This window comes from Pseudopipra pipra, chromosome 5, assembly GCF_036250125.1.
Source record: "Pseudopipra pipra isolate bDixPip1 chromosome 5, bDixPip1.hap1, whole genome shotgun sequence".
Taxonomy (NCBI): Eukaryota; Metazoa; Chordata; class Aves; order Passeriformes; family Pipridae; genus Pseudopipra; species Pseudopipra pipra.
The window spans coordinates 39,121,219-39,147,410 of NC_087553.1; the positions used below are offsets into that span (position 1 = coordinate 39,121,219).

The following is a 26,192-nucleotide window of genomic DNA, read 5'->3' on the forward strand; positions in this document are numbered from 1 at the left end:
CAGCTGCAAGCATAGCTATTACTGCTGTGCCAAAAGCTGCAGCAGCTGCTATTGCTGTTGCTCACACAGCTATTTCAGCAGAGTTCCAAGATACTTTCCTGTATTCATAAGTGTCAGCTGCCCACATGCTCAACCACATGAAAACCTGGCCCACAGAAGACTAGTGCAGATTCTGTCAAGTCCTTCCATCACAGGCTTAATTTATACAAACAAAAACCCCACAGCAGAGGAACAAAGACAAATAGTGCCAAAAATGTCTTTCCCTTTGACCTTTTTTTCTCCTCACAAGAAATGGGTATATTCCAAGCCTTGCTTTGACAGATGCAACTCACAATTTTTCTAGGCTACTCCAGTTTGTTGCAGATCATAAGCAGATAGTAAATGGGGTGCTGTCCTGGACTCTGGCTGCAACAAGACACCCAGGAGATAGCTGCAGATCAGGCTTTTTAAGTTCCCCATATTTTAAGAGGTACCAGTCCTCAGAATGAATTGTATTGTAGACAGTAAAGGAAATGTCCAAGGATTTAGCTGTCAAATGCTCTTATTCTCCACACACAAGAGGAAAAGGTTAAAAAAAGAATCCTCCTATCCTACTTCAGAATGAAAAGCGCAGGAGGGAGATAAGGCCCTGGCTACATCTATACAAGTCAACCAAGTAAGCCTAGGGTACTGACCTACAGTCAGCCTTTCTGTTTTATCATTAGCATGCCCTTTTATATAATTATGGCCCATACCACTTAAGGCTTCTCAGACTAATGCCTAGAGACAATGTAAGGAACAGCACAGCCACTCCAAGCAAGCAGCATATAAATATGATTTAAAGGGCAGAAGAGGACTTAACCACATGGATTAAAGCTGTACTACTGTGCCATCTGCTCTCAAGGCCAGAGCTCCTTATGCACCCTGGCCTAATTTATTTGTCAGTAAAAAATCTAGCCTAACTCACCAGTTAGGATCTTCTCTACTCACCAAATGTTTCTACCTCAAAGCAGAAACTGAGAGATGAAGATATGAGAGCCTTTCTAACCTGTTCCTCAAAGAAAACATAACAAACCCCTAACCTGCACAAGGGGACAGACAAACAAATGAAGTACACCTAGACCAAAATTAAAAGGAAGGAAACGCCATTCCCCAGCAGCACTTCTTTGTATTTAGAGTGTAAAGGCATGGAGATGTAAAAAGACATGAGGGCAGTATGCTGGATGATGAGCTTTCTTGAAGTATTTGCACTACATCACATTTTGTATATCCATAACCACAGCTCTGAGTTCATGTTTGTGTACTTGATTTTTTTTTATCTGTGTATCAATAGAATTCCAGAATATGAATCCATGCAAAACATACAGGAGTTGTCACATAAGCAGATAATTATGGTTGGTACAACTGATCACCAGCTTACAATAGCTTTGTTCCCTCAGTGGGACAAGAACTTTTTTTTTTTTAATATAAAAGCAGCAGAGCAGATACCAACATGAATGCTCTACATTTGTCATGCAAGGAAAGATTCATGATTGCATCAGCCTCCACAGAAGGTAGTTGGAAGCTATCCGAGAGTGATGACTAAACAGAAACTGGTCTGTTGTTTGCTGATTGGCACATGAGTATTGCCAGAGCTAGGAATGCAGAGGGAAAGACAAATAGCCCACCGCTTCTACATATGCGTTACAATACCAACAAGCAACATTTCCTGGAAAGAGTAGGAAACAAAAGGAACAATTGTTTGGGGCAGGGAAAGGGCAGAAGGGGGGAGGGGTCAGGCAATACTTACTTCCTGAACTTAATTCGTCATCATAACCCACTTCAGAGTCCATTTCCCATACAGGCTGAAATCCCTAAGTCCCTGAAAAAGAATCCGTGTCCCATGGTGCTGAGCACTGCAGTATACACATACTAAAAGAATGGTCAAGATTCCTTGAAGGCACCTTCACTGGAGTAATTTTAAGCCTCAAACCAACTTCGGTATGGGCACATCTTATAGTTGCGGATTGTTTTGCAACTACTTTATGTTGGAAAACAGTGGGAGAGCAGACTTGCCATCAGAGATGCATTGGATACTCTGCTGTCTCTTGTTATTTGAAATATTCACCATAGGACTCCGATTGCAGGGTGTTAACTACAAGTAGTACACTTGCTCTTCACCACTTAATACAGCCCCTTTAATGAGATGCTGACAGACTTTGGAAAGACTAAATCTGTGAAGTAACTACATTTACTCTAGAAACCTCTAGATTTTAGTTTCTTGGTGAAAAAAATCTCACCAACTAGAAAATATGCCTTCTGACAGAAAACATTAGAGGTTGTGGAGACACTCACTGGCGATATTCAAGAACTGCCTGTATGCAATCCTGTGCAATGTGGTCTGGGATGACCCTGCTTGAGTAGGGAAGTCAGACCAGATGACCCACTGTGGTCTCTTCCAACCTTACCCATTCTGTGACTCAGTGACACAAAGATAGTAGGATACAGCTACTGACTTTTAAAAAAAGTGCAAGTGAAAGGGCTAAGAACACCAAAACAAAAACTGTGCAAACTCCTCTCATCTTGCCCTGCTTTTCCTGTTGCTTGCCATTTTCACTCAGAATGTCCATTCAATTCAAATCCACAGCATCACCTGAACAGCTTTCACTAGGGAAGCATGAACAAGCATTCATTGTGGAGGCAGGACAACAGTAGATTACAAACACATAGCTGGTAGAAAATTCCCCTTAGTCTTGGTTCCATGGTTGACTTCGTTTTGCTGCACATATGCAGTAGCCCTGGGGCTATTGCTAAACTGACAAATGTGGTTCAACAACAACTGTTTCTTCCTCATGAACTTTTCTGAACTGCCGAAGACCAGCTCTGAGAATCAAAGCTGCATTTTACTCAGGCTATGCTCACACTACACTCTCTGGGGTGTATGATAGCATAATTTAAAGCCACCTTGCTGAGCCTGGTTTGACATCTCAATGCCATCTTTCATCACATCATGCTGAGGTGGGTTCAGAAATATTGTATTTGTAACATAAAAAACCTGTGGTCTCAGTTTTTTAGCAAATCTCTTTGTAAGCTAGGTCACTGCCCTAACATCCAGTAACTTTCAGGGTGACTTTATTACAGACTGTCATCAAGTTTCAAATTCTGTAACATAATAAAATGTAAGATATAACAATTTTTAGATGTGACAGTGTTTTCTTTCTGTATTGATTTTCAGTACACCTTTTTTCCTCCTTTCTATTGATTCATTTGCATGAATTGATCACTTCTAACATCAGGCATTGATAGACTGGCAGTCATGATAAAGAAGCTCCGTTTTTTGTAGTCAATTTATTGTTTGGAATTAATTTATCACAGGACTACTTTCTATGAAGGATACTCCAAGATTTATTTCAGAACTCTAGCTGGAGCAATGCACTGGGAAATTTGAGATCTGTGAAGCCTCTGTCAGATACTATTTTTTAATATGATTTTTCAAATTTTCTGTATTCCTACATTTGACAATGTCAAGTTACTTGACATTAAAAATGCTGTGTCCTTTTCAGTGTTTGCTTTTGCTCTGCTAAAGTTTTCTTTCTAATTGATTGAGCCTGCTAAGCTTAATGAGCTTATCTAATGAGAAAACTCCAGTAAAAAAATCATTATACTGCCTGTATGATCAAATAGCACTGATAGCACTTAAAGATTTAGGTATCATGTGTTTTCCTCTTCTTTTTACTAAGAAAAGCCTGATTAGGCAGTTGTAAGTTTTCTGTTCTGAAAAAGAAATTACTTGTTCTCTTCCACTGTGAGTCTCAAATTTGTTGATTTTTCAGAATGTAGTGATAGCTAACTTGAAAAAGGGCCTGCAAATTAAGTTTCAGCATTTCAAAAACATTTGTTACCTGAGTTTGGATCTGTCACAGAATAGCAACTATTTGGCAACAGAGGAGAAAGGAGTCCTTGCTCTTTCCAATCCTCTGAACTTGGATTACTTACACACAACTTCCACTATCCAAGAACCAGGAGTCAGACACAGATGTAGCAAGGACTCAACATTAAACTTCCAGTATTCTCTCTTCACTGGTTTGGAAACAGGATATGACCAATTGCCAGGGAAGATTGCTGTAATACTGCTACTCATCATCCATCCTTGTCACGCTTTCAAATTGCGCATCTTCTGGGTAACCTAACACGAAGAATTAAAACCCCTTGAAGGGATCAGCGAGACTAGATACACTGAAAAAAACAGACCTGTTAAGATGCAAGAAAAGCTCCTCTTGAGAAAAAAACCCAATGTTCTGAAACTGAGGGGAACTGTGTATTACTGCTGTATTACCTATCACTGTCTAGAAGATCTAGGGAAGCAAGCAGAGAACACACGTGTTTCCTTTCTTGTACATAGGGATCCCCAGCACCCAAAGTTTCCTGTAGTAGTAATTCACTAACAACAAGGATCAGTGCAGCCAACAACCAGGAAGCAAGAAGCCCTCTTTTCACAGTCACCGTGCAGCTGCATTAGGTCCATGCTACTTGTCTGAGTGTATAAAGCATTGGAAGTAGATTAAAACAATTTTTGCAGTCTATCATTCAACATCCTGGTACTGAATAAACACAAACAAAGCTCAAAACTGGCCAGTGGAATATGAGTGAGCACCCAGCTCCTCCCTACAGTCAAAGATTATTTTATGGCTGTAGAACATGGCACTCAATTTTAGGCTTTGGCCAATTTTAGTAAACTTAAGTCTTAAAATTTTAAGATTAAGAATCAGGAGATCATCTTGAAATAAGTTTTCATTTTGGAAGTAGAGCAGTTTAACATTTTAATCAGATTACAACAAAAACTTCTCCAAGCCAAAGTATTTTCTGTTCTCTTGGACAGAATAATACTTTGTCATAATGGTGAAAGTTTCAAAGATTCCCACTTTTCAAGCCATCTTACAAGAAATACTCCCGATTCTCCACAACTCTCAACACCATTTCCATCTCATTCTGCTCAAAACAGGGGCAAATGACAGCTCCAAAAATGCAGGAGCAAAGAGTATACATTGCTATTTGATAGAAAAAGCCTACATTTAGTAGACACCTACATCACTGAGACATACAGGCTTGTCTAAATAGAGAGAAAATCCTGGTGTTGAGCAGAGTCCTCCAAAGAATAGCATAAGCAAATGCCCAGCACAGTTAAGAGATAGCTTTGGGGCCTTGTTGAGCTTGCACAGCAAATACTGCCAAAAACTATGGTCATCATCTGGAACTCGTGGACGCAACTGTAGCTAAAGTTACCCTCATATCAAGATATACTTCCTGACTTCTCAGGAAAAAGAAATCCTATGATTTGATGCAAACTAAGATTAACAAAGTCAGTGAACTGTAAATAGTTCATAAATTGGCATATTCTAATTAAGTTTTAAGTAGGTTAGTATTGTGTCTACAAGCCTGTTCAAAGTTAGTTCTATTCTCTTTAATGAAGCAAAAATAGTATTTCACAGAAGGAAAAACAACCTAGGAAGTAACCTTAGAAGTCTTGAATTAGGCATTATCACTGATGAGAAGACTTGCTAGCAACTCAAATAAATGGTTAACTCGGCACCTTACTCAGCAGCCTACTGCCAGCACCCTCAGTTTTTCCTATATGCCTTTTTCTTCCTACTTCTCCTTTTCCTTCCACTAAAAGCAGTAAAGAAACAAGAGGAGGCTGCTTCTAACTCTCTTATTCCCATACTCTACTTGTGGAGGTTCCTGACCTGCATTTGTCCTCAAGGATTCCCATTCCTCTTACCTTCTTTAAACTGTTGGGTTTGGGTTTTGTCTTTGGGGGGGATTTTTTTTTGTTTGTTTGTTTTTCCTTTTTTTTTATTTTGAGGGTTTTTTTGTGTGTGTTTGGGGTGTTGTGGGGGTGGTTATTTATTTATTTAGTGTGTGTGGTTTGTTTTTTTTTTTCCTGACAGCATCTAACATTTGCAGAGAACTCCATTTGAGATCCAACCACATTCCATAACCTCGTACCTTTTTGCAAAGCTTTTTTCATTTCGTTGGGAACCTTAAGTAGAAATTTAATTACTAAGTTCTTCAAGAGCTGTAGGCAGAAATACAAGTTAAAACACCTGAACAATATAAGCAGTAGAATAAAAAGGACTAAGGGATACTTTTCAATGTGGTAGGAAGCAAGAAGACCTGTCCCCAATGTAGGAACACTAAAGAACAGCATGTAATCAAGGTAACACTCAATTACTTGACTGCTTCAAGAGATCATTCAATACAGTTCATTCAGACATTAGATATCCCCATCTAGGAATCCTGTGAAAGGTCAATGCAAAAGATGAAGTCATCATCCCCAATCTTTACAGCTAGTTACACTCACCTCCAGGTACTACACATCTGAATTTTTTAGTGTCCTTGTCTAAACCAGTCTATCAGGTCTTTTATAAATTCTGAACTATGGTCTAAGAGCAGTATATAGTGTCCATAAAAAACTCCTAGCAGAGGCACATACTGCTCCACTGAAGTGGTTGGACTTTAGTTTGTTAAATTTTATTTCAGCAAGTGATAAAGTTTCATAGGTAGCTCAAGTACTCATAACAGCAGCATCAAGACTGCGAGCAAGTCCTTAAAAGTTGTTCTAGTATTTGTAGCAAGTCAGACCATTTTATTTTAGTATGCAAGTAATCTTTATCAAGATTTACTCTAGGAAGTGTGGTCAGTGTTGACTTACCTATGTTGTAGTGGGTATTTGGATGGTTCTATCTGTCCCACAATAGAAGTACTTTCTAAAGACAGATGGCCTTGTTCTCTTGCACTCTGCTCAGAAGAATGAAAAATAGCTTACTTGCTTTCAGCCACAGAAGTCCGCAAAAAGAAAACAGTTCTCCTTCAGATGTACAAACCAGGCAATCTAGATCAAATGCAAGACTCTTAAAAAGCAAACCACATAGCAGTAACACCAGGTTACTTGAGTAAGATCCTGCTCAAATATAGAAACCCAAGCTATTTGTGCTTTCCTATATATCAAATGCAAAGAACATTCTCAGTATCTTTGGTAAAAATGCTTTTTCCTGGAGCTGTTGTATTTTGTCTGCTGACAAGGAATAGCTGAAGTCTTACGTTAATCAGTATAAACAATTCATGTTTTCACTTCTCTCTTGGAAACCACCTTCCTTGACTTCGCAAAGCTATACTTTTGTAAGGTTATATAACAATAAAACCTGTGCTTTGCAGGATAAGTTTCATAAATGAAGTCTAACCAAACCGCAGCTTAGACAAGAAGGTTTCCAGTGAGTATTTCTTATATTGTAGCTTAAGTAAGAAAAGTAACTTGAGAATTTATTTTAAAAAATATTTTCCTAGTAGCAACCAGAACCTTTTTAGCATTACAAAATTGTAGGCTTCCTTACTCCCACCTAAGTTTTCAGCAGTAATAGTTTTAATTCTGTAAGAGACATAAGAGTTAGTATCAACACATCTTTGTTAGTTTTGTAATTGCCAGAAGTCACATGGAACACCCCTACCACAGAATACACTAAATACTTTTAGCTACAGGCAGAAAGATGTATTCTATACACTGCTTCAACTAAGTCTGGCTGAGGTTGGGTTGTTTGATTGCTTTTTTGCAGAGATTGAAAAAAATTAAATTTGAATCAAAAAATATGGAACTCCTATAATGACGAGATTCCAGTCTTGAACATTGAGTTTTGCCAATTTCACTCCTCATATCACTATTTTATCACTTACAAGACTGACTGTTAGATACTGATTTTAGATCAAACTGACCCATTTTTCAATTTGTCAGAGTTCACTGTTGTTAGATGAGAATGTTAACTGTGTTGCTACATATACACACATATAATCACAAATTTTAGATTTACATCAAAGCTCTGTACAGCCAAGAAACTTGACCTTCACTAGCATGAACATATCACCTTTCTCCATCATGCATACAATCATGTCAGAAGAGCACAACAATAGTAGTCTAAGAGAAAGCATCTACACCACAGTTAAGGCAGAAAGGGAAAAAATGCACCAGGATCAGTCTGTATGAAAGCCATCTATTATTTCAGAGAAAATAAAATCAGATTCAAGACAGCACACTTCTCTTACACAGACTAATTTGCTACTACTACTCTTTTTGTGTATCAGAACATACCCATACCATTCAATGCATTCATATGCCATACTAATTCTACCTTTCAGGAAAAGGAAGGCCAAGGATATTCTGCTTTGTCATAGACATCACCTTTACTGTTTCTCCAAGCATGACAACTTAAGTAAAAAAAAGTCAGAGCACAAAACATTTTGAAGTTTCAGGTACTACCATCTTGTGTTTCTTTGTGATAGCAGTTCATACATTTTTTTCCTGAAAAGTGTCCTCCCAAAACTTAAGTAGGCTTCAAAACACTTTACAGGAGAAAGAGTAAGTCAGGAATAAGTTCAATTCTGCCTAGAATCCCCAAAGTTACAGCTATATCTGGCAAGTTTCACATCTTCCATTTAATCACTCCAAATCAGAAGCAATTCTAGTTAATGCCAATTAATTTGTTCACTCAAGCCCTGCAAAACAGGGGGGGAAATGATGTTCACGAATAGTTTATAATGCTGTCTTGGGACACAAACATATTAAAACAGCTAAAGAATTTCCCATGCATCTGGTTTACTGGCTACCAGACAGATGAGGGCTAAAGTTGCTTTGACTTTCAAGGGGTATTCTGAGAGGGCAAAGTAACTGCAGAGGCAAGGTATATGCATGCATCAACTGTTTTAGCTGGGAGTCAAACACCTCAATGTTAAACAGCAGTCCAAAGACACATTCTCTTCCCAATAAGGGGATACTCTAAATACTGCTGTTTGCCAGAAATGGATTAAAAAATTGCTGTACCTATGGATGTACCAAAAACAAAGCTGTTTTCAGGTAGGGGGACTAGAATGAGCAATTCAACAGTACACATGAAAAGCTTGCATCTTTCACTGACTTATTCACTTCACAATCACTGACAAGACTGATGTACATATTTCTGCACCTGCAATTGTAAAAGCAGATAAAATATTTAATATGTAATTTACAATGTATTTTACCAGCTTGGCATACAGGATGAACAGAATATATCAAAGTAGTTGAGTTATAGGCTTGTGGAGGCCCTGCAAAAATATTACTTCATATATTTGGTAATTAAAAAAAAAAAAAAATCAATTTGCTTTTTAGAAGTGATACAATTCCATCTACCACAAAATACAAAGAGCTGCAAAAACGTATACCATTCCAACAACAATGTATATAAGTTATTAAATAATGATCTGATTTAAAAGAATATAAATGAAGCCTTTAAGTAGGTCTTTTCTACATGCATATTATTCCTCATTAAAGAAAAATATGTAAAAAGGCCATTGGTAATTGCTTTGTTAACCACTGTAGAAAATGCCAATTCTCTGGTCACAGACGCCACTAGTTTAGCACTTAAGGTCTCTGCAGTGTTACATGTGATTATTTTTAAATACTGTTAATTCTATTACTCCATTGGTAAAGAATGCGTGACTTGGAATATGGCAGTCTTCATATCAAGAGGGCAGTGATGCACAGTTTTATAATTATCCAGAAGAACAGCACCCTCCAGTGCTCTGTACTTGTGGCTCATCATCAATGATCTGTACACCTCGCCTTGCCATTCCTGACTGACTGGAACCATTGCCTCTTGCTCTTTCGTCCACTTGAGCAGTTTCTATCATTCCTGTAAAGAAAGAAATCTATTAGATGACATTCCACTGCATTTTTACACAAGACTTTGAGATCTTAATCTATCTGTGTTACATGCACAAAGTTCAGCAAGACTGGTTCTCCTATTTGCTATGCAGAACTAAGTACTCAGGTATCACATGGCATAGCTGTAAGAACATATTAAAATCTTTCTAAAGCATCAAACGTCCAGCAGCTCCTGTTAACTAAGGGAGACCTTATGATGTTCAGATATTCTGGAGTTAGCAACTTCAAAATCTAGGTTTACTCATCCATATCAAGAACATTCTGTTAAAAAAACCAACCAACCAAAAGCTCCCACTAATAAAAAAAAAAAAAAACAACAACAAGAATCCCCACCCTCCAAAACAAAAAAAACAAACCCCAGGCAACTCTTCAGACATGCAGGATAAGTTTTCCTTAAGTTCTTCTATCATAGAAACACAATTAATAGGCCAACCTCCCTTTGTTACATTTTTATCCCACATACCATCTTTACCATTTGCCTAGACTGCTGTGTAAAATTTGCACCATTACAGCTTTGAGTTTATGGTTTGTAATTGGCAGCATCTGAGAAGATCTTTGAAAGAGGCTGAAACAGAGGGCTTGAAGCAGGCAGTCACATGAAGCTCGATCTGGGTTACTATTTACGCATGGTAAACGTAACAGCAGCTGGTGCTCCAACAAATGACAGCATGAATTTGCAATATTGTAAGCATCCACACATCAAGCTTCCAGAGCTATTACAGTACGAGTGGCTCGAAGTAGATTCAAATGAAGTCAGTTCTTCGTAGTAGTTTACATTAAAACTTTTCTGGCCTTACAAGCATTTTTTATATGGCCTTAAAAGCTTTTCTGAATTTATTTTATGAACGAGCTCTGTACCAACAAACTAGATAATACCTACTTTTACAAAGGTCAAGAAACAGTTCTTCAATTCCTTTGTTCTGTTTAGCTGAAGTATGATAATGTTTTGCTCCAACAGATTCAGCATACCTGTAGAAATGCAGATACGGAGCTTCATTGTAGTAAAAAGACTCAATCTTCCTAATCCACTTTACATGAAGCAGTAAGATGATCACAAGAGGTTTTATTCTGACTTCAGAGTTAATCTACACATGCTGATTTTATATAAAAAAGGGAGTTGTGTTTAAAACTGCAACACACTAGATGAAATTAGGAAAATTGCATAACTAGAAATGCATTTAAACCACAAATGTTGACTGTAATCACATACAATTCTCAAGTTACAGTTTGGTCAATAAGGGGACTGGGACTCTGACAATAACAGAACACTTAACAAGTGGCAGGCATAAACCAGCAGTGCCTAGCTGGGCAGCATAACAAGTTTATTACTCTAGCATAACTCTGCAATGACTGTTTCCATTAATAATTGGTGTGACTTACATTTCTGCTTCTTGCACTGAAACATGTCTCTCTTTTTCCAAGTCTATTTTGTTACCTGTTGGAAACAAGTTAATAATTCAAGTCTTTGTACTCCAAAATTACCCCAAAATAAACCAGACATGTAACCATTGTACCCCACAATTTTCTCACAAGCTGCCCCAGTAAAGACCAGCTCTTTTCTAAGTCTCAGTCTAGAGCACAATGATATGATTTGAGAATCTCCTTTCACACAAGCGTTTACAGACAATGAAGTGCTACTTCTGTAGAGAGATCAGGATAGCTAAATACCTCCATATAAGCCACTTAATTCAACCTTTTGCTTTTCTTCTTTGATTTACTGGCAGCTTCCCTGTGCTGCAGACATAATTTGTATAGGATATCCTTATATCTAACCTCATGAAAGTGTTTTAATAATTAGATCAGATTTAAATCTAAACCCAGTATTTCTGTTGCATTCCTTTACGTTGAAATATCCAAGCTTTAAGACTATTTCCACCCCACAAGCACTTGACTATTAAAACAGAGAAGCACCTAGTCCATGGCACTGAGAACAGTAAATACCACGAGTCTGAGTATTTGAAAGAAGGATAATACACATTTGAGGTATGTTTCTCTTTATTAAACTACAGTCTGCAGGTGTCTGTACCATGCACTTCTGACAGCATCATTAAACAGCTTATTGTTTTGAACTGAACACTTATTTTTCTCCATGTGATCTACTGAAACTTCTAGCTCCAATTCAATTTCAAATATCAAATTAAGCTTTACCTCTTCACACATACAAGCTGTCAAAGCAGTGTTTGGAAGATGCTGTTAATCAAAAGATATGTTTCCAGTTAAGTCATTAGAATCACATGTTGAAAGACTTACCTACTATACACAAACAGATTTCATTTCCCAACATTTTTCTTAATTCCTTAACCCAGTTTTTTACCTGCAAAAAGAAGAGAGGCAAGTTTATTTTCACTGGATATACTACCAGCTTAGGCTATGCAGAACTATCCCACTTCCTTCATTAACCGTTTACTCTAAACTTGAACCAAACATGTTTAGAGCAACATGGATGCAAAAATATAGCTACATGTCTCTTGTTCAGTAGCTTTTAGTTCACAGGTGAATTTAAGAGCAAGTGACTTGGGTAAAATGGTTCAATTACTCCAGAAATATAACTCACCACACTCGTGTTAGCCCCACTCCAAAGAACAAGTTCACTGCATGGGCCACTTTAGGTCAGGCATGAGATCTTTTATCAACAGGCACTTACTGACAGTGCTGGAGGTCTCAGGTGAGGCCAATCAGCTGACTAGGGGGCAGCACCCAGCACCCAAGAGGGATTTAAAGGGCTGCTGGGAGCGCCAGCGACCCAGAACACAGCGAACAGGAGCAGGCAAACAGGAACGTGGCACGGCAGTTAGTGAAGAAGTTCATGCAGGCAGGGCAAGCAGGAGGGGTCCAGCCGCTCCCAGATCTCTTGGAGGAGCTTTTTCTTTTTTTCTTTCCCCATCATAACTCAGCTTAAGCCAGCAATGGTTTCCAAAAAAGCAAAAGCTGTTGCTGCTGCTGTTAAGACAAAGGGTGTGTCCACACAGATGGAACCCCTTAAGAGGGACACCAAGACAGACACAGCTGTTCAGGCCTCTGGCGCTGTGCAGTGTTTGAGCCTGGTGTTAGTACCAGAGGACAGTGTGAGTGGGGTCTGTGCGCGATGCAAACAGCTGAATGGCTAAGAAGTATTAGGGAAAGTGAAAGGGAAATTAACTGGTGGAGTCACACCCTTTTCCCCTCAAAAGAAATCCAGCAGGAGACGGTGAAGCCCTGCCTCTCCTGCCATCAGGCAGTTGGAGGGGCAGGTAGATGGAGGGGAATGGAAACGGGTCCCTCACCGGACAGGTAAAAGAACCCCCTCCCAACCCCCACCATCCCCCCGGGGTGCCCTTAGACAACAGATATGAGGCCCTGGACTCAGAGAATCAGGCAGAGGACAGACAAGAGGAAGATCTGTCTGGAAGATCTCCTGTTTGCACCCCCTCTACCAGACAGGTTACAACTACAGCTACAAAGAAAAAAAGAAGGGTAGTTGTAGTTGGTGACTCCCTTCTGAGGGGAACTGAGGGCCCTATATGTTGACTGGACCCATCCCACAGGGAGCTCTGCTGCCTTCCTGGGGCCCAGGTGAGGGATATCAGTAGGAGACTCCCTCAGCTAATTCGGCCCTCAGATTATTATCCACTGTTGGTAGTCCAGGCTGGCAGTGATGACATCAATGGAAGAAGTACCAGGGCAATTAAAAAGGACTTCAAGGCACTGGGTCGAATAGTTGATGAGACAGGAGCACAGGTGGTGTTTGCCTCAGTTCCTGCAGTAGCAGGGATCAATGAAGAGAGTGGAAAACCCATCTTATCAATAGGTGGCTAAGGGATTGGTGCCACCAGCGGAACTTTGGGTTTTTTGACCATGGGGCAAATTCCATCATACCTAGTCTCTTCAAACCAGATGGGCTTCATCTATCTAGCAAGGGCACAAGGACTCTAGCCCATAAGCTGTCAGGGCTGATAAGGAGGGCTTTAAACTAGGTTTGAAGGGGGAAGGGGTAGAAACTGGGCTCTCCAGAAAGGAGCCCAAGGGTGGACAGCCCAAGTTAAGAGTCAAATCAGTAGCCCAGCTGAAGTGCATGTACACCAATGCACACAGCATGGGTAACAAACAAGAGGAGCTGGAAGCCATCGTGCAGCAGGAAAGCTATGATGTAGTCGCTATCACAGAAACGTTGTGAGATGAGTCGCATGACTGGAGTGCTACCATGGGTGGCTACAGGCTCTTCAGAAGGGACAGGCAGGGTAGGAGAGGTGGAGGGGTAGCTCTGTATGTTAGACAGTCTCTTGACTCTGTAGAAGTTGAAATCAGTAACAATAAGGTTGAGTGCCTGTGGATCAGAATCGGGGGAAGGCCAACAAGGCTGATATCCTGGTGGGAGTCTGTTTCAGACCACCCAATCAGGATGATTGCGCCAGCAGTGCCCAGGTGGCCAAGAAGGCCAATGGCATCCTGGCCCGTATCAGGAACAGTGTGGCCAACAGGTCCAAGGAAGTGATTCTTCCCCTGTACTCAGCACTGGTGAGGCCACACCTGGAGTACTGTGTCCAGTTCTGGGCCTCTCAGTTCAGGAAGGATATTGAGGTCCTGGAGCAGGTCCAGAGAAGAGCAACGAGGCTGATGAAGGGACACAAGCACAAGTCCTATGAGGAGAGGCTGAGGGAGCTGGGGCTGTTCAGCCTGGAGAAGAGGACGCTCAGGGGAGACCTCATCACTCTCTACAACTCCCTGAAAGGAGGTTGTAGCCAGGTGGGGGTTGGTCTCTTTTCCCAGGCAACTATCAGCAAGACAAGAGGGCATGGGCTTAAGTTGTGCCAGGGGAGGTTTAGGTTAGATATTAGAAAGAATTTCTTTACAGAGAGGGTAATCAGACATTGGAATGGGCTGCCCAGGGAAGTAGTGGATACTCCATTCCTGGAGATTTTTAAGATGAGACTGGATGTGGCACTTAGTGCCATGGTCTAGTAACCACAGCAGTAGTGGATCAAGGGTTGGACTTGATGATCTCAGAGGTCCCTTCCAACCCAGCTGATTCTATGATCACAAATGATACTTTAAAAGTAGAGGCACCTGAACTGAGGTTAGATTATAACAGATGTTTGTTTCCTGAGAGAATGGATGGGACAAGAGTGTCGAGTCAGCTGATGGTAAGGTATCTATCATCAATTCCGTTGTCATTCTTTGAAGTTGTATGATCACTGCACTGACTTAGTAAGTGCTATTTTAAGGGAATTTAATCGTGAAGAGAGGCAATCACTTCAAGAACCTAGAAATAGTTAGGCTACATGATACAGTAGTAGCTATGCAATAGCTTTTGCAAATCAGCCTTCCCTGTTTTTTTCCTGCAAATTTAAGTGTTTTGGTATCACAGAGTTTTTACTAAGTAGGGCTCAGCGTGAAAAGGTACAAGTTGAAGTAAACTCACAATTCTGCCAGTCGGGGCAAGTGTTTAACTACTAGCACAACTGCTTTACTTGCCTTACACGAGGCTATTTAAAATAGTTACAACCATTGTGAAACTGCACCCTTACACTATTTCTATCACTGCTAACCCAAGCCTTGCTGATAAAACCACAATTTCTTACTTCTCTACACAGAAGTCCCATGAGTTTTGCCACAATCTAATCAGAGACAAACTTTAGAAAAGAGTGTCACTAGTTTTCAGCTGGAACATAGAGTGATAGCACAGCTTTGACACAGGACTATAAAAAACTCACGGCTCAAACTGATCAACTAATAATGCTATTAAATAATTAGCTATCAAATTTCAGGTTTTGATGAGGATTTGAAGTACAAATATCTATTATCCCAGAGAACATAATGTTGTTGTATTGCAATTTCAGTGTTCTCAGATCTGTAAGAAGTCATGTCACTTAATATCTTTTAGTAATTTGGTTTATACAGTAGAGATCAGTATGGTATACTATAAAAACAGCACTGGTTCGTGTTTACAGCCTGCCACAGGTAACTCACATATCTAATTCTCTGGTATTCTTTGAATAACCCTGCTAGAACATCAGTAGACTGAAAAAGTCAGCCTTCAAAAGAATACTTCCATTCTATGGTCTAAATTTGCAAATGTCATATATATTGCTGAAAACAGAGGATTCCCATTTACACATATCACAGATTACCCTTTAATCAGTTTACATCTCACACAGATGTAAAAAGCTGTCCAGTACCTTTTGAAAAGAGTCTTCATCTGTTATATCATATACTAGAATAGCGCCATTGGAATCCCTGTAGTAGATAGGCCCCAATGCATGAAATCTTTCTTGACCAGCTGTATCCTGTATTTAAAATACACTTGTTAGCATTTAAGACAAAGCAAACAATACTTCAAGGAACTCATAATAATTACAAATTTTACTTTATTAAGAAGTGCCTAACATTTGAGATATAGTAAGCCTAAGTATTTTTTTTCAGAAAAATATTCTAATTAGCTATGGGAGAAAAAATAGGGGAGTAAACATACCCATATTGCAAGGTTTACTCTTTTTCCACCAATATTTAGCTTCTTCGTAAGAAAAGATGCCTGGAAAGCAAAACAGATTAGAGTTAAGTTTTACATACCAAATGCTCCATTTGACTTCAGATTAATTTATTAATAAAAACATCTGAATCAATAAAAGACAAATTTCCAGATCAAAATACTCTGTAAACCAGAAGGCTGAGTCAATACTAAGCCAGTTAGTCACTTTACTATAGTTTGCCAACAGTCTGTTCTAAATGAATTTGGCTTAAGCCAGTCATTTACTACATCTTTTTGCTGTTGTTTTGAATGATTTAGAGAGGATGAGTTGTGTGGGAAGAGTCTGAATTCACAACACTGATAAGTCTAAGCTGAAATCAAAGCATTTCACAGGAGTACGTGAAGTTTGGGTAGGAACCAGCCTAACTGGATTTTTAATTTGCAGTAATTGGGCAAAGCACTTCACTATTAGTGAGCTACTAGAACAAAAAAACAGTATGAGTTAATCACTAAACATCTTGGAACACTAGTATTCCCCAAGTTTCCTTGTCTATATCTTTTCCCTTTTTTTTTCTTCCCCTCTAAAGTGAGCCCACAACTCATCCTTCTCTGCTTTTTGGTTCTGTGCTTTTGTTTGTTTGAGGTGAAAAGCCTCAGAATAAGCATACAAGCTACTTCAGAATCCCACTACATTAATTTCTAGAAATGTTTTACAGGTCCAGAGCATATTGCAAGGTTAGTCTAATTTCAGTAGCTTGAGTAGATCTGGTTGTCTCGCGTGATCCACATTTTCAAAGACCACCTTTGTTACCCAGTCCATAATTCAATGGCTAAAAAGGGATATAATTTAATACCAGTTTAATGGACCAGAACAGGGTCTGAAGGCATTGATGCATTAGGAACCCGCTCCCCCCATTCTGAAGACTAGCAGAACATGTTAACATCAGACAATTCAGTTGCCAAGGGTTAACTTTTGTTTTCTGCCTTAAATTATATTCAGTTTTCCTTTCAGTTTCACATCAACCTGCATCTGGGTTCAAACAAGTACAGTGGTATTTTACGATACACTCATCACAGATTATTTTAGGCTGGATTGTAGCAACTTAAGAGGAGTTCTCTGTATGAACACTGACCAGCCATAGAACCAGAGTCACGTATGTGGAAAGTGCCATGGGCCAGATGAGGTGCTTGGACCAGCTTGCTGCTTAGCTACACAAGCAACCAGTACATACACAGAAGACCACAACAGTTCAATTGACAGCAAGCTAAATTGCTGTCCAAGTGCCTGTTTGGAGTGCTGCCTGTATTACAGTCAAAGTCATCCAACACTCAACTGCTAGAGCAGCTCCTGCTCTTCAGATACTTTCCTAATATCAACTCTGGCATCTGTACCACCTAAGGTGAGACGATTAAAAAAAAAGCCCCTTTTCATATTTAAGTTGCACCTTCCACCAAAGCTTTCCATGAAGTCTGATGAACAGAATAGACAGAGAGAGAACATACCAGAAGAAAAACACTCAGATATTTTCCAAGAGCAGATAGCAAAGAACTCATCACTACAACCATTGTGTTCAACATAACAAAACAATTAACCCCTTCAGTATACAGTAAGAGGACATAAGAGTCTGGAAAAAGTTCCAGGCAGCATGTTAAGTGGATTTGATCCTCTAGCTAACCTGTAAACAAACAGCTTAACAGCAGAATAGCAAATCTTAAACATCAGAAAAGATTTAATTCTTTAATCAAAACCTCTATAGAAAGTAGTTGATAGCTTTCAGCTAGCTGTCCTTGAGGATTATCTGATCAGTACCAAGTCCTCATATCATAATTTGTTCTAAGTTTAAAAGCCAAAGGCTTAGAGGTGACTTCAGAAATTTTAATTCAGCAATAACTGGGCCATATGGAGAGAAGATATGTTTAGGCACAACGAATCAAGCTTACCTGCCGATATTTTATTGATCTGCTGTACTACAGTACTCAATATTCTATTGCAAATCTCAAAGGAAAAGGTCTTCTGAGCACTGTTTGCTTTTGTCACAACACCAACAATCCAAATCTGCTTAGATGATATGAATTTCACACACAGGGTTTAGAACCACATTTTGGCACCAAAAGGCAGAAAAATCCAGAAAAATAAACAGGATTTATATTTAAAAACACAGAGAACTCAGTATGCATGAACTTATATCACTGTAGTTACACTGACCCAATTAATAGCACAAGTATATTTCCTATCTGACAGAGCAAATATCAGAGTAGGTTCATCTGCATACTTAAATTTTGCTTCACTATCATCAATCCTTCAGGTACTACAGCTTTTGAGTGGAATACTGTCCTTTACCATTAAGAGTAGAATATTCCATCTTCTATATACCCCAGTACTAGAAGACCCCTACATTCAAGTAAGGCTTTTTAGTATCTCCTGCAAAAATATCCATAACCACAGGAGACTGTCAAGTTATTTACTATTGGGCTATTGTACTTCCTCTCTGTATTAAAACTTGATGAATTTGTACTGATTAAGTTTTAGTCTATCTAAAGTCTTAGGCCTATAGTCAAAAAAGGATCCTATAGCAGATACCCTGATTACAAGCATGTTTGTCTGATAACAACACTGGAAGCCAGTATTTGAAGCAGTCATCATTAGTAATGAGCAGAAAGCTCTGTGAACATGCTGCAAGAAACCATCAGTTCTACATTACAGATTAAATGCTTCATTCTTCTTGATTGTGTCCATATACTGGAAGAATACAGTTAGCAGGCTCTGCTCTTAATAGGTATGGGTAAGTTTGATGCATTTACTATCAGTAAAATGCATTTTCCATCCACAGTGGCAAACGCAGTGAAGACAAATCAACTAATATCCACCTTTTAACAAACACATATCCACCCCCTTCACTCATTCTGAGGTGAGGAAAAAAAAACCCAACAACAAAAAAACCCAACCCATGTGAACAGCAGCACTATGCAGCTTTTAGAAATCTGGGGAACCCAACATGTAAGGAAGAGTATCAGCTTCTATTTTGAGATAATTTAGGGAAAAAGTCAGTTGCCAAGATTCCAAATTTTGCCAAGTTTCAAAGTCAAAGCCTTTGAAATCAGAACAGTCTACGCAGTGTTGGGTAATTACACATGAAAAAGGATTCAACATTTTCTCTGATCTCCCAAAAAATTACCAAATTGAGTACTGCAGTTTTAAGTTTAAGTTGTGGCTTGATTTCCAATCAGTAACTCCTTTCTGTATTGATTTAATTACTATGAAAATTAATTTTTGCTACGACTTTCAAAAACTCATGGATATACAAAACCACCATTAATTCAAAGATAAGTAATTGCAAACAACTCTTTGAAGGAAGCTACTAACTTTGGTATTTTGACTCTAGTGTTTCATGACTGGTCTGAAGAATACTTAGGCACTTAGAAGAATAAGGATAATGCTTTTATAAGAGTTAAAATTCCAATTTTTCTATGTGTCTGTAAGAAATCTTTTCTTTCTTTTAATTCTTACTTCTAAGAGCTCAGTTTCACATGTCCACCATGCCCTGTTAGGAGCTGACAAAGGGGCTTGAGTAGAATACAAGAAAGACCCAGCTGGAAGAGATTCTCCTGAAGTCGATGAATAAAAGCAGGTGTATGTCACCTGCCCCTGACTGTTTCATGTTCAACAGCAGCAGGCCAGGCATACAAACACTGCATACAGCACTGAACTTCCTTGCATTGTCTTCTGCCAGTCCCCAAGTATCCTGAAAGCCAACACAGCTTTTCCAGTTTATGCAAGTCCAGCAAAGCCATCGGGATCTCTATAGTATGATTATATCAGCAGCTCTCTTGGGTTGGATATTTTGAAAGTCCTCCACACATTTGAGAGATCAGTACTTAGTAGTTGTATTTATATTGAGTATCTACCCGATTTTAAAAAAGAAAGTTTGACAGTAAGTTTATTATTGGAGTAATTCTAGCACAGTTCCCCTGGTATCAACTCATAGCTTAGAATTATTATATCAATATGAGAGCACTGACCTCAATATTTCAAACAATGGGAACCAATTCTAACTGTCCCACAAGATCTGATAACCACGTTATGGATTGTATTCATTGCATGCAAAAACTCCTACCTCTCCTGCATCAGCTTTTCCACATTTTTCCACCTAGATGTTTTCTCATCAATATCTTAAGTACATGACCTGACACAACTACAGCAACACGTCAAAGGAAGTTCCAGTTCACTCCAGCTAGCATTTAGAGAAGGGGGGTGTGGAGAGCAGAGAAACTGCTCCCTTTTAGTTAAAGTCTTCTGTTGCACAAAAGAAGCTTTCCTGTTTGGGTGTACACAGAATAACTTCACAGTAGAGTAACATCCTAAGTGAAGTTTCCAGAAGGCTTCAGTCTCACCACCCTTTTTGTTGCAAGCATATTGGAATAAAGCACTATGCAATACTTTCCTTTTTTAAGTCAGAGAAAACTGTGGATGGAGAGCCTCTTGTCTCAATATCTAGTCATCTTTTCATATGATTCATCACTGTCGCTCCTTTGCTGGACCAGAAGCAAAGCATTTATCTAATTTTGGCTTTATTGGAACAAAATGAATTTGTTGCAATACTTTGAACTCTTTCCATGAAACAAAGCAAACTTATCAGATTAAGCCTTTAATCTTAAAAGGCAACAAACCAAGGATGCTTTCCAAATGTGATACTTCATTGCTTAATCAGATAACCTAGTTTCTCTTATTTTTAAGGAATATTTTAATTTAATAGTGGAAGAACGTACTTTAACTTTGTTCTAGAACTGTACAATGTAGGAAAATAGGAATAAAAAAGATAATACTTCACAAGTGCACATGACGCATGGTAAGGTTCAACAGCAACTGACATTATATTTTATGATCAATAAGATGTATCAGTGGCTAAGGAGGCTCAGAACAGAAAAGCAAATTACTTGAGAAACACCATGCAATCAGTCAGAAGACACAGGTAGCAACCAGAAACCTAGTAACAGTGGAGAAACAAAATCTCAGTATGAATGTGAGCACATGCTTCCACTCCTTTACGCACACCCCTCCAGACAGTCAAAACCAGAAGCTCTTGAGCCACAGTATCTACAGATATTTTCCTATCAGCATTCTGGAGCTATTTAAAGTTGCATTTTATGACATTTGTGACCCAAGTCTGTATTTCAAGCTATTTTTGCTGATAATTTAAGGGTTTCCACTACAGATTTAAAGAACAAAAACCCAAACAACAAACACGCTACATCACAACAACCGACTCATTTTACATGGGATATGAGAATTCAGCTACACATCATTTTGTTGCACTTTAAATGATTGTTTGCTCAGTGCTGCACTTCAGCTGCACATCTGACACCTACAAGCTATTAGTCACATCTGTAGCATTCCAAATATCTTCTGTGGCATCAGAGCTACAGTCAGCTTGCCATAAATACCACACCATGCCTAGTAAACCTACCAACAGATTAACCCAAAAGCTAAGTAGAAGCACAGGGTAACAGAGTTTAAAACATATTCTTTTTAGCTCTTCAGAGCAAAACTGGAACAACATTATCTGTTTAGGAAACATTCACTGTATTGTTTCTAGTGCATCTATATTTAGGGAAAGTTTCACTATTAAATACTTCTGAGATACCCAATTAAAGAATTTTCCCCTAAATGCACGAGAACAGCACATAACTACCCTAACGCTCTTTTTTTGGCATCACCCACTATTTCTTCTGTGCTTTAAGAACCTCAAAAGTAGTTCAAAACCCACTAGTGGCCCACCAAGTGGCAGGGTTTGTTTCCTTATTTTAAAAAAAAATATTAAGAGCAGTATGTATTAAACCCCACACTTCCATATACATGCTCACAACTGCTAAGAAAGATGCTGTGCAACTGGTGGAACCACAAATAAAAAGGTTAAGCAAGCTGACACATCCCGAAAGACTTAACATACCACCCCTACACTAAGTTCAAAACATATTTTCTGACACCATGCACAATATAAGCAGTTTATTCTGTACCATGCCATCCATCACTAATAGGTCATGAAGAAAACATTGTTTTCAAGCAGACACCCTGCCACATTTCATAAGTGGAACATCACTCTGTAGTTCTTTATAAATTAGCAGACAATACTGCTGATAATCTGACCATAATTCAGGGAGCTATCGTGACAAGCAAGTAAGCCTTAAGAATCTTTCCTGTTATTAAATCATAAACCTTAATCTTATCAATCATTTTGTGAAAGCTTTTCTCTTTAAACAGTAGCATTTAGGCAGCTCCAGTGTTGGGATTTGAGAACATGGGGAAGACTATGATTAACAGACATGCAGCACATATGAAACACTTAGTCATCAGTCCACTAACAGTGATTGCAATAACAAAATTACTTTCGCATCATACCTCCCAGGACTCACATGAAGACTTTCATATATATAACTGCAGAAAACGGAGCAGTTAGCATGCAGAGTAGAAACGAGGCTTTAAAGTATTGAAAGCTTAGACATGAGGCGTGAAAAGAGCTAGAAAACTGGCTTCCAGAGAACACGGCCTGGGACAGCCACCATTAGCGAGCGGAGATGGTTACTCCGGCTTCTGCTAAGCTGTAAACAAGGCACGGGCCGGCAGCCCTGGGAGGTGCGCGAGGTGGGGGGAGAACAACAACGGGACCCCCCTCACCGGCACTGCCCCCTCGCCCCGGCCCGGCCCGGCCACCCCGGCAGGCGCTCCCCGCCCGCCCCGGCCCGCACCTGCAGGGTGGTGATGTGCTTGTCGTTGAACTTGTTCTCGCAGTAGCGCAGCACCAGCGAGGTTTTCCCCACGCAGCCCTCCCCGAGCAGCACCACCTTGAAGGAGAAGCTGCGGCCCCCGGCCGCCGCACTGGCCCCCGTCGCCATCCGCGCCCCGCCGCCGAGCCGCGCCTCACATCAACGGGCCGCCGCCGCCCGCCGGGACGGGAGGCCCCGGGGGAGCGGGAGGAGGACTGGCGGGGACGCAAAGGCAGCGCCGAAGCCGCGGGGATGGAGGCAGAGAAGGAACACAACCAAACCTGCCCCGCGGCCGCAGCCCCGCTGCCCCTAATGGCGGCTCCTTCCTCCTACGTCACGCGCTGCTCGGTCACGCGCAGCCCCCGCCGCCAATGGGAGGGGGGGACGCGGCGGCGGTGGGAGGGAGGGTGCGGGGCGGGGCCAGATGGAGGGGGCGGAGCCTGGGGGCGGGGCTTGGGGCGGCTCCTCCTCCCCCTCGGAGCTGGAAAGGCGGGCGGGTTTTGGACGCGCGGGTGGGTTTGTTTTTAAGTGTCAAATTAAGGCTTTCTTATGCAACGAACGTACCTGCCGAGCGTTTCCCTGTGGAAACGAAAAGCCCCTAACAAACAGGCTATAAGCGTCACGGGCACGGATTTTGTTCCAGCTTCAAAGGCCCCGTTCCAGTGGATTAAGTTACACTAGTCTATTACACTGGTCTGTAAATGTTTGCAAAATAAAAGTCCATAGTAAAGTACTTTAAAACAGAGATGTGGGAGCAGGTAAGGAAAAAGGCACGAGAAAAACGTTCTTCCGTCGAGTTCCTTGATTGTAGGGGTCCGGTACTGTTCCATACACAAGAATCGGATAACTGCCTTGTAAAACTGGGTATCATTCCTTAATTAAAAGCAATCCTCACAAACCGATCCAAACAACTGCAGGCGGCGTAGTCTTTCTCTAGTGATCACGTAGTGGCAAAAAAAATAATGCTTAGGAAAAGGCTCCATAGTGCAGTTTCCTTTGTCAGATAGTATTAATGCTCTGTTGTGTGAGAACGACGAGAGGAATGAACAGAGAATGCGTCCAGGAGAACAAAGATCAGATTTCCTGCAGCAAGAAGCAATACATTCAGACACAAAATGGATTGGTTTTATTTCCTCCAGATGTAAATAAAATAAACCTTTTTAGTAAATTAAAGAAATGGGACAAGGTAGAAAAATCAATGAACACACAATCTTCAGGCATATCTTTTCTTTAAATAAGTTTCCAGTTTTATTAGAATGTAAGTACTTTCAGCAAGTTACTATAAAAATACTGTCTTGCTAGAAAGTGATGCTTGTTTCTGTCAGTCATGCCTTCTGTGTATAGTCAATAAAACTGACTGGCGTGTTAGTTATTCTTTCAGGCTGAACAGAAGAAGGAGGCAAAATGGAGTTCAGATTAAGATTGCCAGAGACAATGGAAATCAATGGTCATGAGCACAAGCTGCTTCCAGGGCCCAGCAGGTTGAAGCTTTCCTGGGTAACTGCTGGCAAATGCACCTGCTGAGACACAGACATGCTGTCTTTAAAAACCTTCTTGTGCTTACAGCTTTTTACTGTTGTCAACAAAAGCATACATAGATTCTTTACAAATACATGGGATTAAATTGAAGAATAGACCTCATTTGTACTTTTCAGTTCTTCTTTGAATGGAAGCAACCCACATATCTGTTACATCTTATTCATTAAAAGGGTACTTTCTGCATGGGTGTTTTTTAATCAGTCCTAAGTGTATTATTATACTGAACACTGTAGCTGAAACAGAGGTTATCTTCCAGTGAGAAAGAGACCTGAAGCTTTGGAAAGGGCTGCACAAGACACACCCTGTATGAAGTCTATGTGCTGAATGCACCTGACAGCATTTTTCTAACTGAGGGCACAGCAAAGCATAAGGCACTAACTGAAGCTCAGTTCTGGCTGACTATTTCTCTAAGAATCCTCTGCTGTGGTGCAGAGACAAACAAAACGATGCATTTCCCACTGACAGTAGGCTGCTGCGAGTAACTACGGTATCCCACCATTTCTGCTCTCCTTTCTCTTGTCTGGAACCTTTGATTACTGATTTTGTTGTACTTTCCAAAACTTCAGCCACCAGTACTAAATGAAATTAGAAGGCTGATCTGGCTGATAATAGAAAGTTCTGTCAGAGCTACCTGAAGTGTCACATTTCACTGTAATCTGCAGGTTTAAATATCTGTGACAGTTACCAAGTTATTTTAATGGTGCTAATTTAACTTGGGAAGTGTTTCTTTTGTTTCATCGAATTTGAGAAGAGAATGTCTCTTTTTCCTTTAATTTAGTGCGCTTCTCCTTTTTACACAGTTTCCAAAAAATGTTTTTAGAGACCTTCTGTGTTAACTGTGTTGCTGATTACATCTGCATGAAAAATGTCTTTTGAGACATATTTTATATTTCACAAAGATGCTACAATATTCTGTATGTTATTAAGTTAATGTGTTATTAAATAACACCAGTGTATCCATTGCCATGACCTTTTATCATTCTTGGTAATAGTTGGACTAAATGATTCTTGTAGGTCCCTTCTAACTTAAGAATATTCTGTGATTCTGTGATTTTACTTAAGTCTTTTACTTCACAGGTGGTGTCATCTCCGAAAGTGAAAATAATGTACTACTTCCAGCTTTCATTATTAGATCTCCTTATAAAAATATTAGATGTATTAATTCCACTGTGAACTGAAGTGCATGCAGTAGTTGTCAGAGGAGATACTCTAGCTGGTCAAACCTATAACAGCATAAGCAGCACCTCCCATGCCATGGATGACACATAACTGATTTCTGGGATAATTATAAGTTTCCTGCAAATTATAAAAGTAGCAGTTGATTTGCAAATAATGTCAGTCTTATATTTCCATTTTTTCCCTTGGAAAATATTTTTGAGCATAATTTGCCATACTTGCAGTAAAACGTTCTGATTTTATCAGATTTACTTGGAAAAGAAACATAGTACTAAATCTCTGCCAAATAATGTACAGTTGTATAAGATCAATCTCCACAAGAGTACAAGATGTCCAAAAAAGCAAGAAATCAGAACAGGGAAAAAACCCCAGCCCAACAACAACAAAGACCCACTTAAAATGAAGTTAGCAGTATTGTCAAAAAGAAAGATGGCTATTCAGGTTCAGAAGATAAAGAATAAAGATGAAGAGTAATGCATGTGAACCTGAAGAGAAAAAACCCCAAATAATTCAGAAAGAATCTTGACTGAGAGGGACTTTTCTGAACGTGTTTCACCCACTCAT

At 39.8% G+C, this 26,192-nt stretch overlaps 1 protein-coding gene across 1 annotated transcript; it reads right to left on the reverse strand.

The window, feature by feature from the left end:
* Window positions 1-8,171: 8,171 nt before the first annotated feature.
* RAB21 (RAB21, member RAS oncogene family) lies at window positions 8,172-23,260 on the reverse strand. The gene is made up of 7 exons (XM_064655641.1): window positions 22,896-23,260; window positions 16,155-16,214; window positions 15,862-15,969; window positions 11,957-12,020; window positions 11,087-11,141; window positions 10,587-10,675; window positions 8,172-9,674 (listed from the first exon to the last, which is right to left on the reverse strand). Exons 1-7 carry the CDS (start codon window positions 23,040-23,042, stop codon window positions 9,535-9,537), a joined length of 663 nt encoding a protein of 220 aa, XP_064511711.1. The 5' UTR covers window positions 23,043-23,260; the 3' UTR covers window positions 8,172-9,534.
* Window positions 23,261-26,192: the final 2,932 nt, after the last annotated feature.

What these genes read in the sequence shown, in the direction of transcription:
- RAB21 (XM_064655641.1), bottom strand. Translation starts at nt 23,042, where the DNA reads ATGGCGACGGGGGCCAGTGCGGCGGCCGGGGGCCGCAGCTTCTCCTTC. An exon ending in GAGTAAACCTTGCAATATGG is followed by an intron (nt 15,970 to 16,154) that starts GTATGTTTACTC and finishes TTTTAAATACAG; the next exon opens with GATACAGCTGGTCAAGAAAG. An exon ending in AATCTGTTTGTGTATAGTAG is followed by an intron (nt 11,142 to 11,956) that starts GTAAGTCTTTCA and finishes TGTTTCCAACAG; the next exon opens with GTAACAAAATAGACTTGGAA.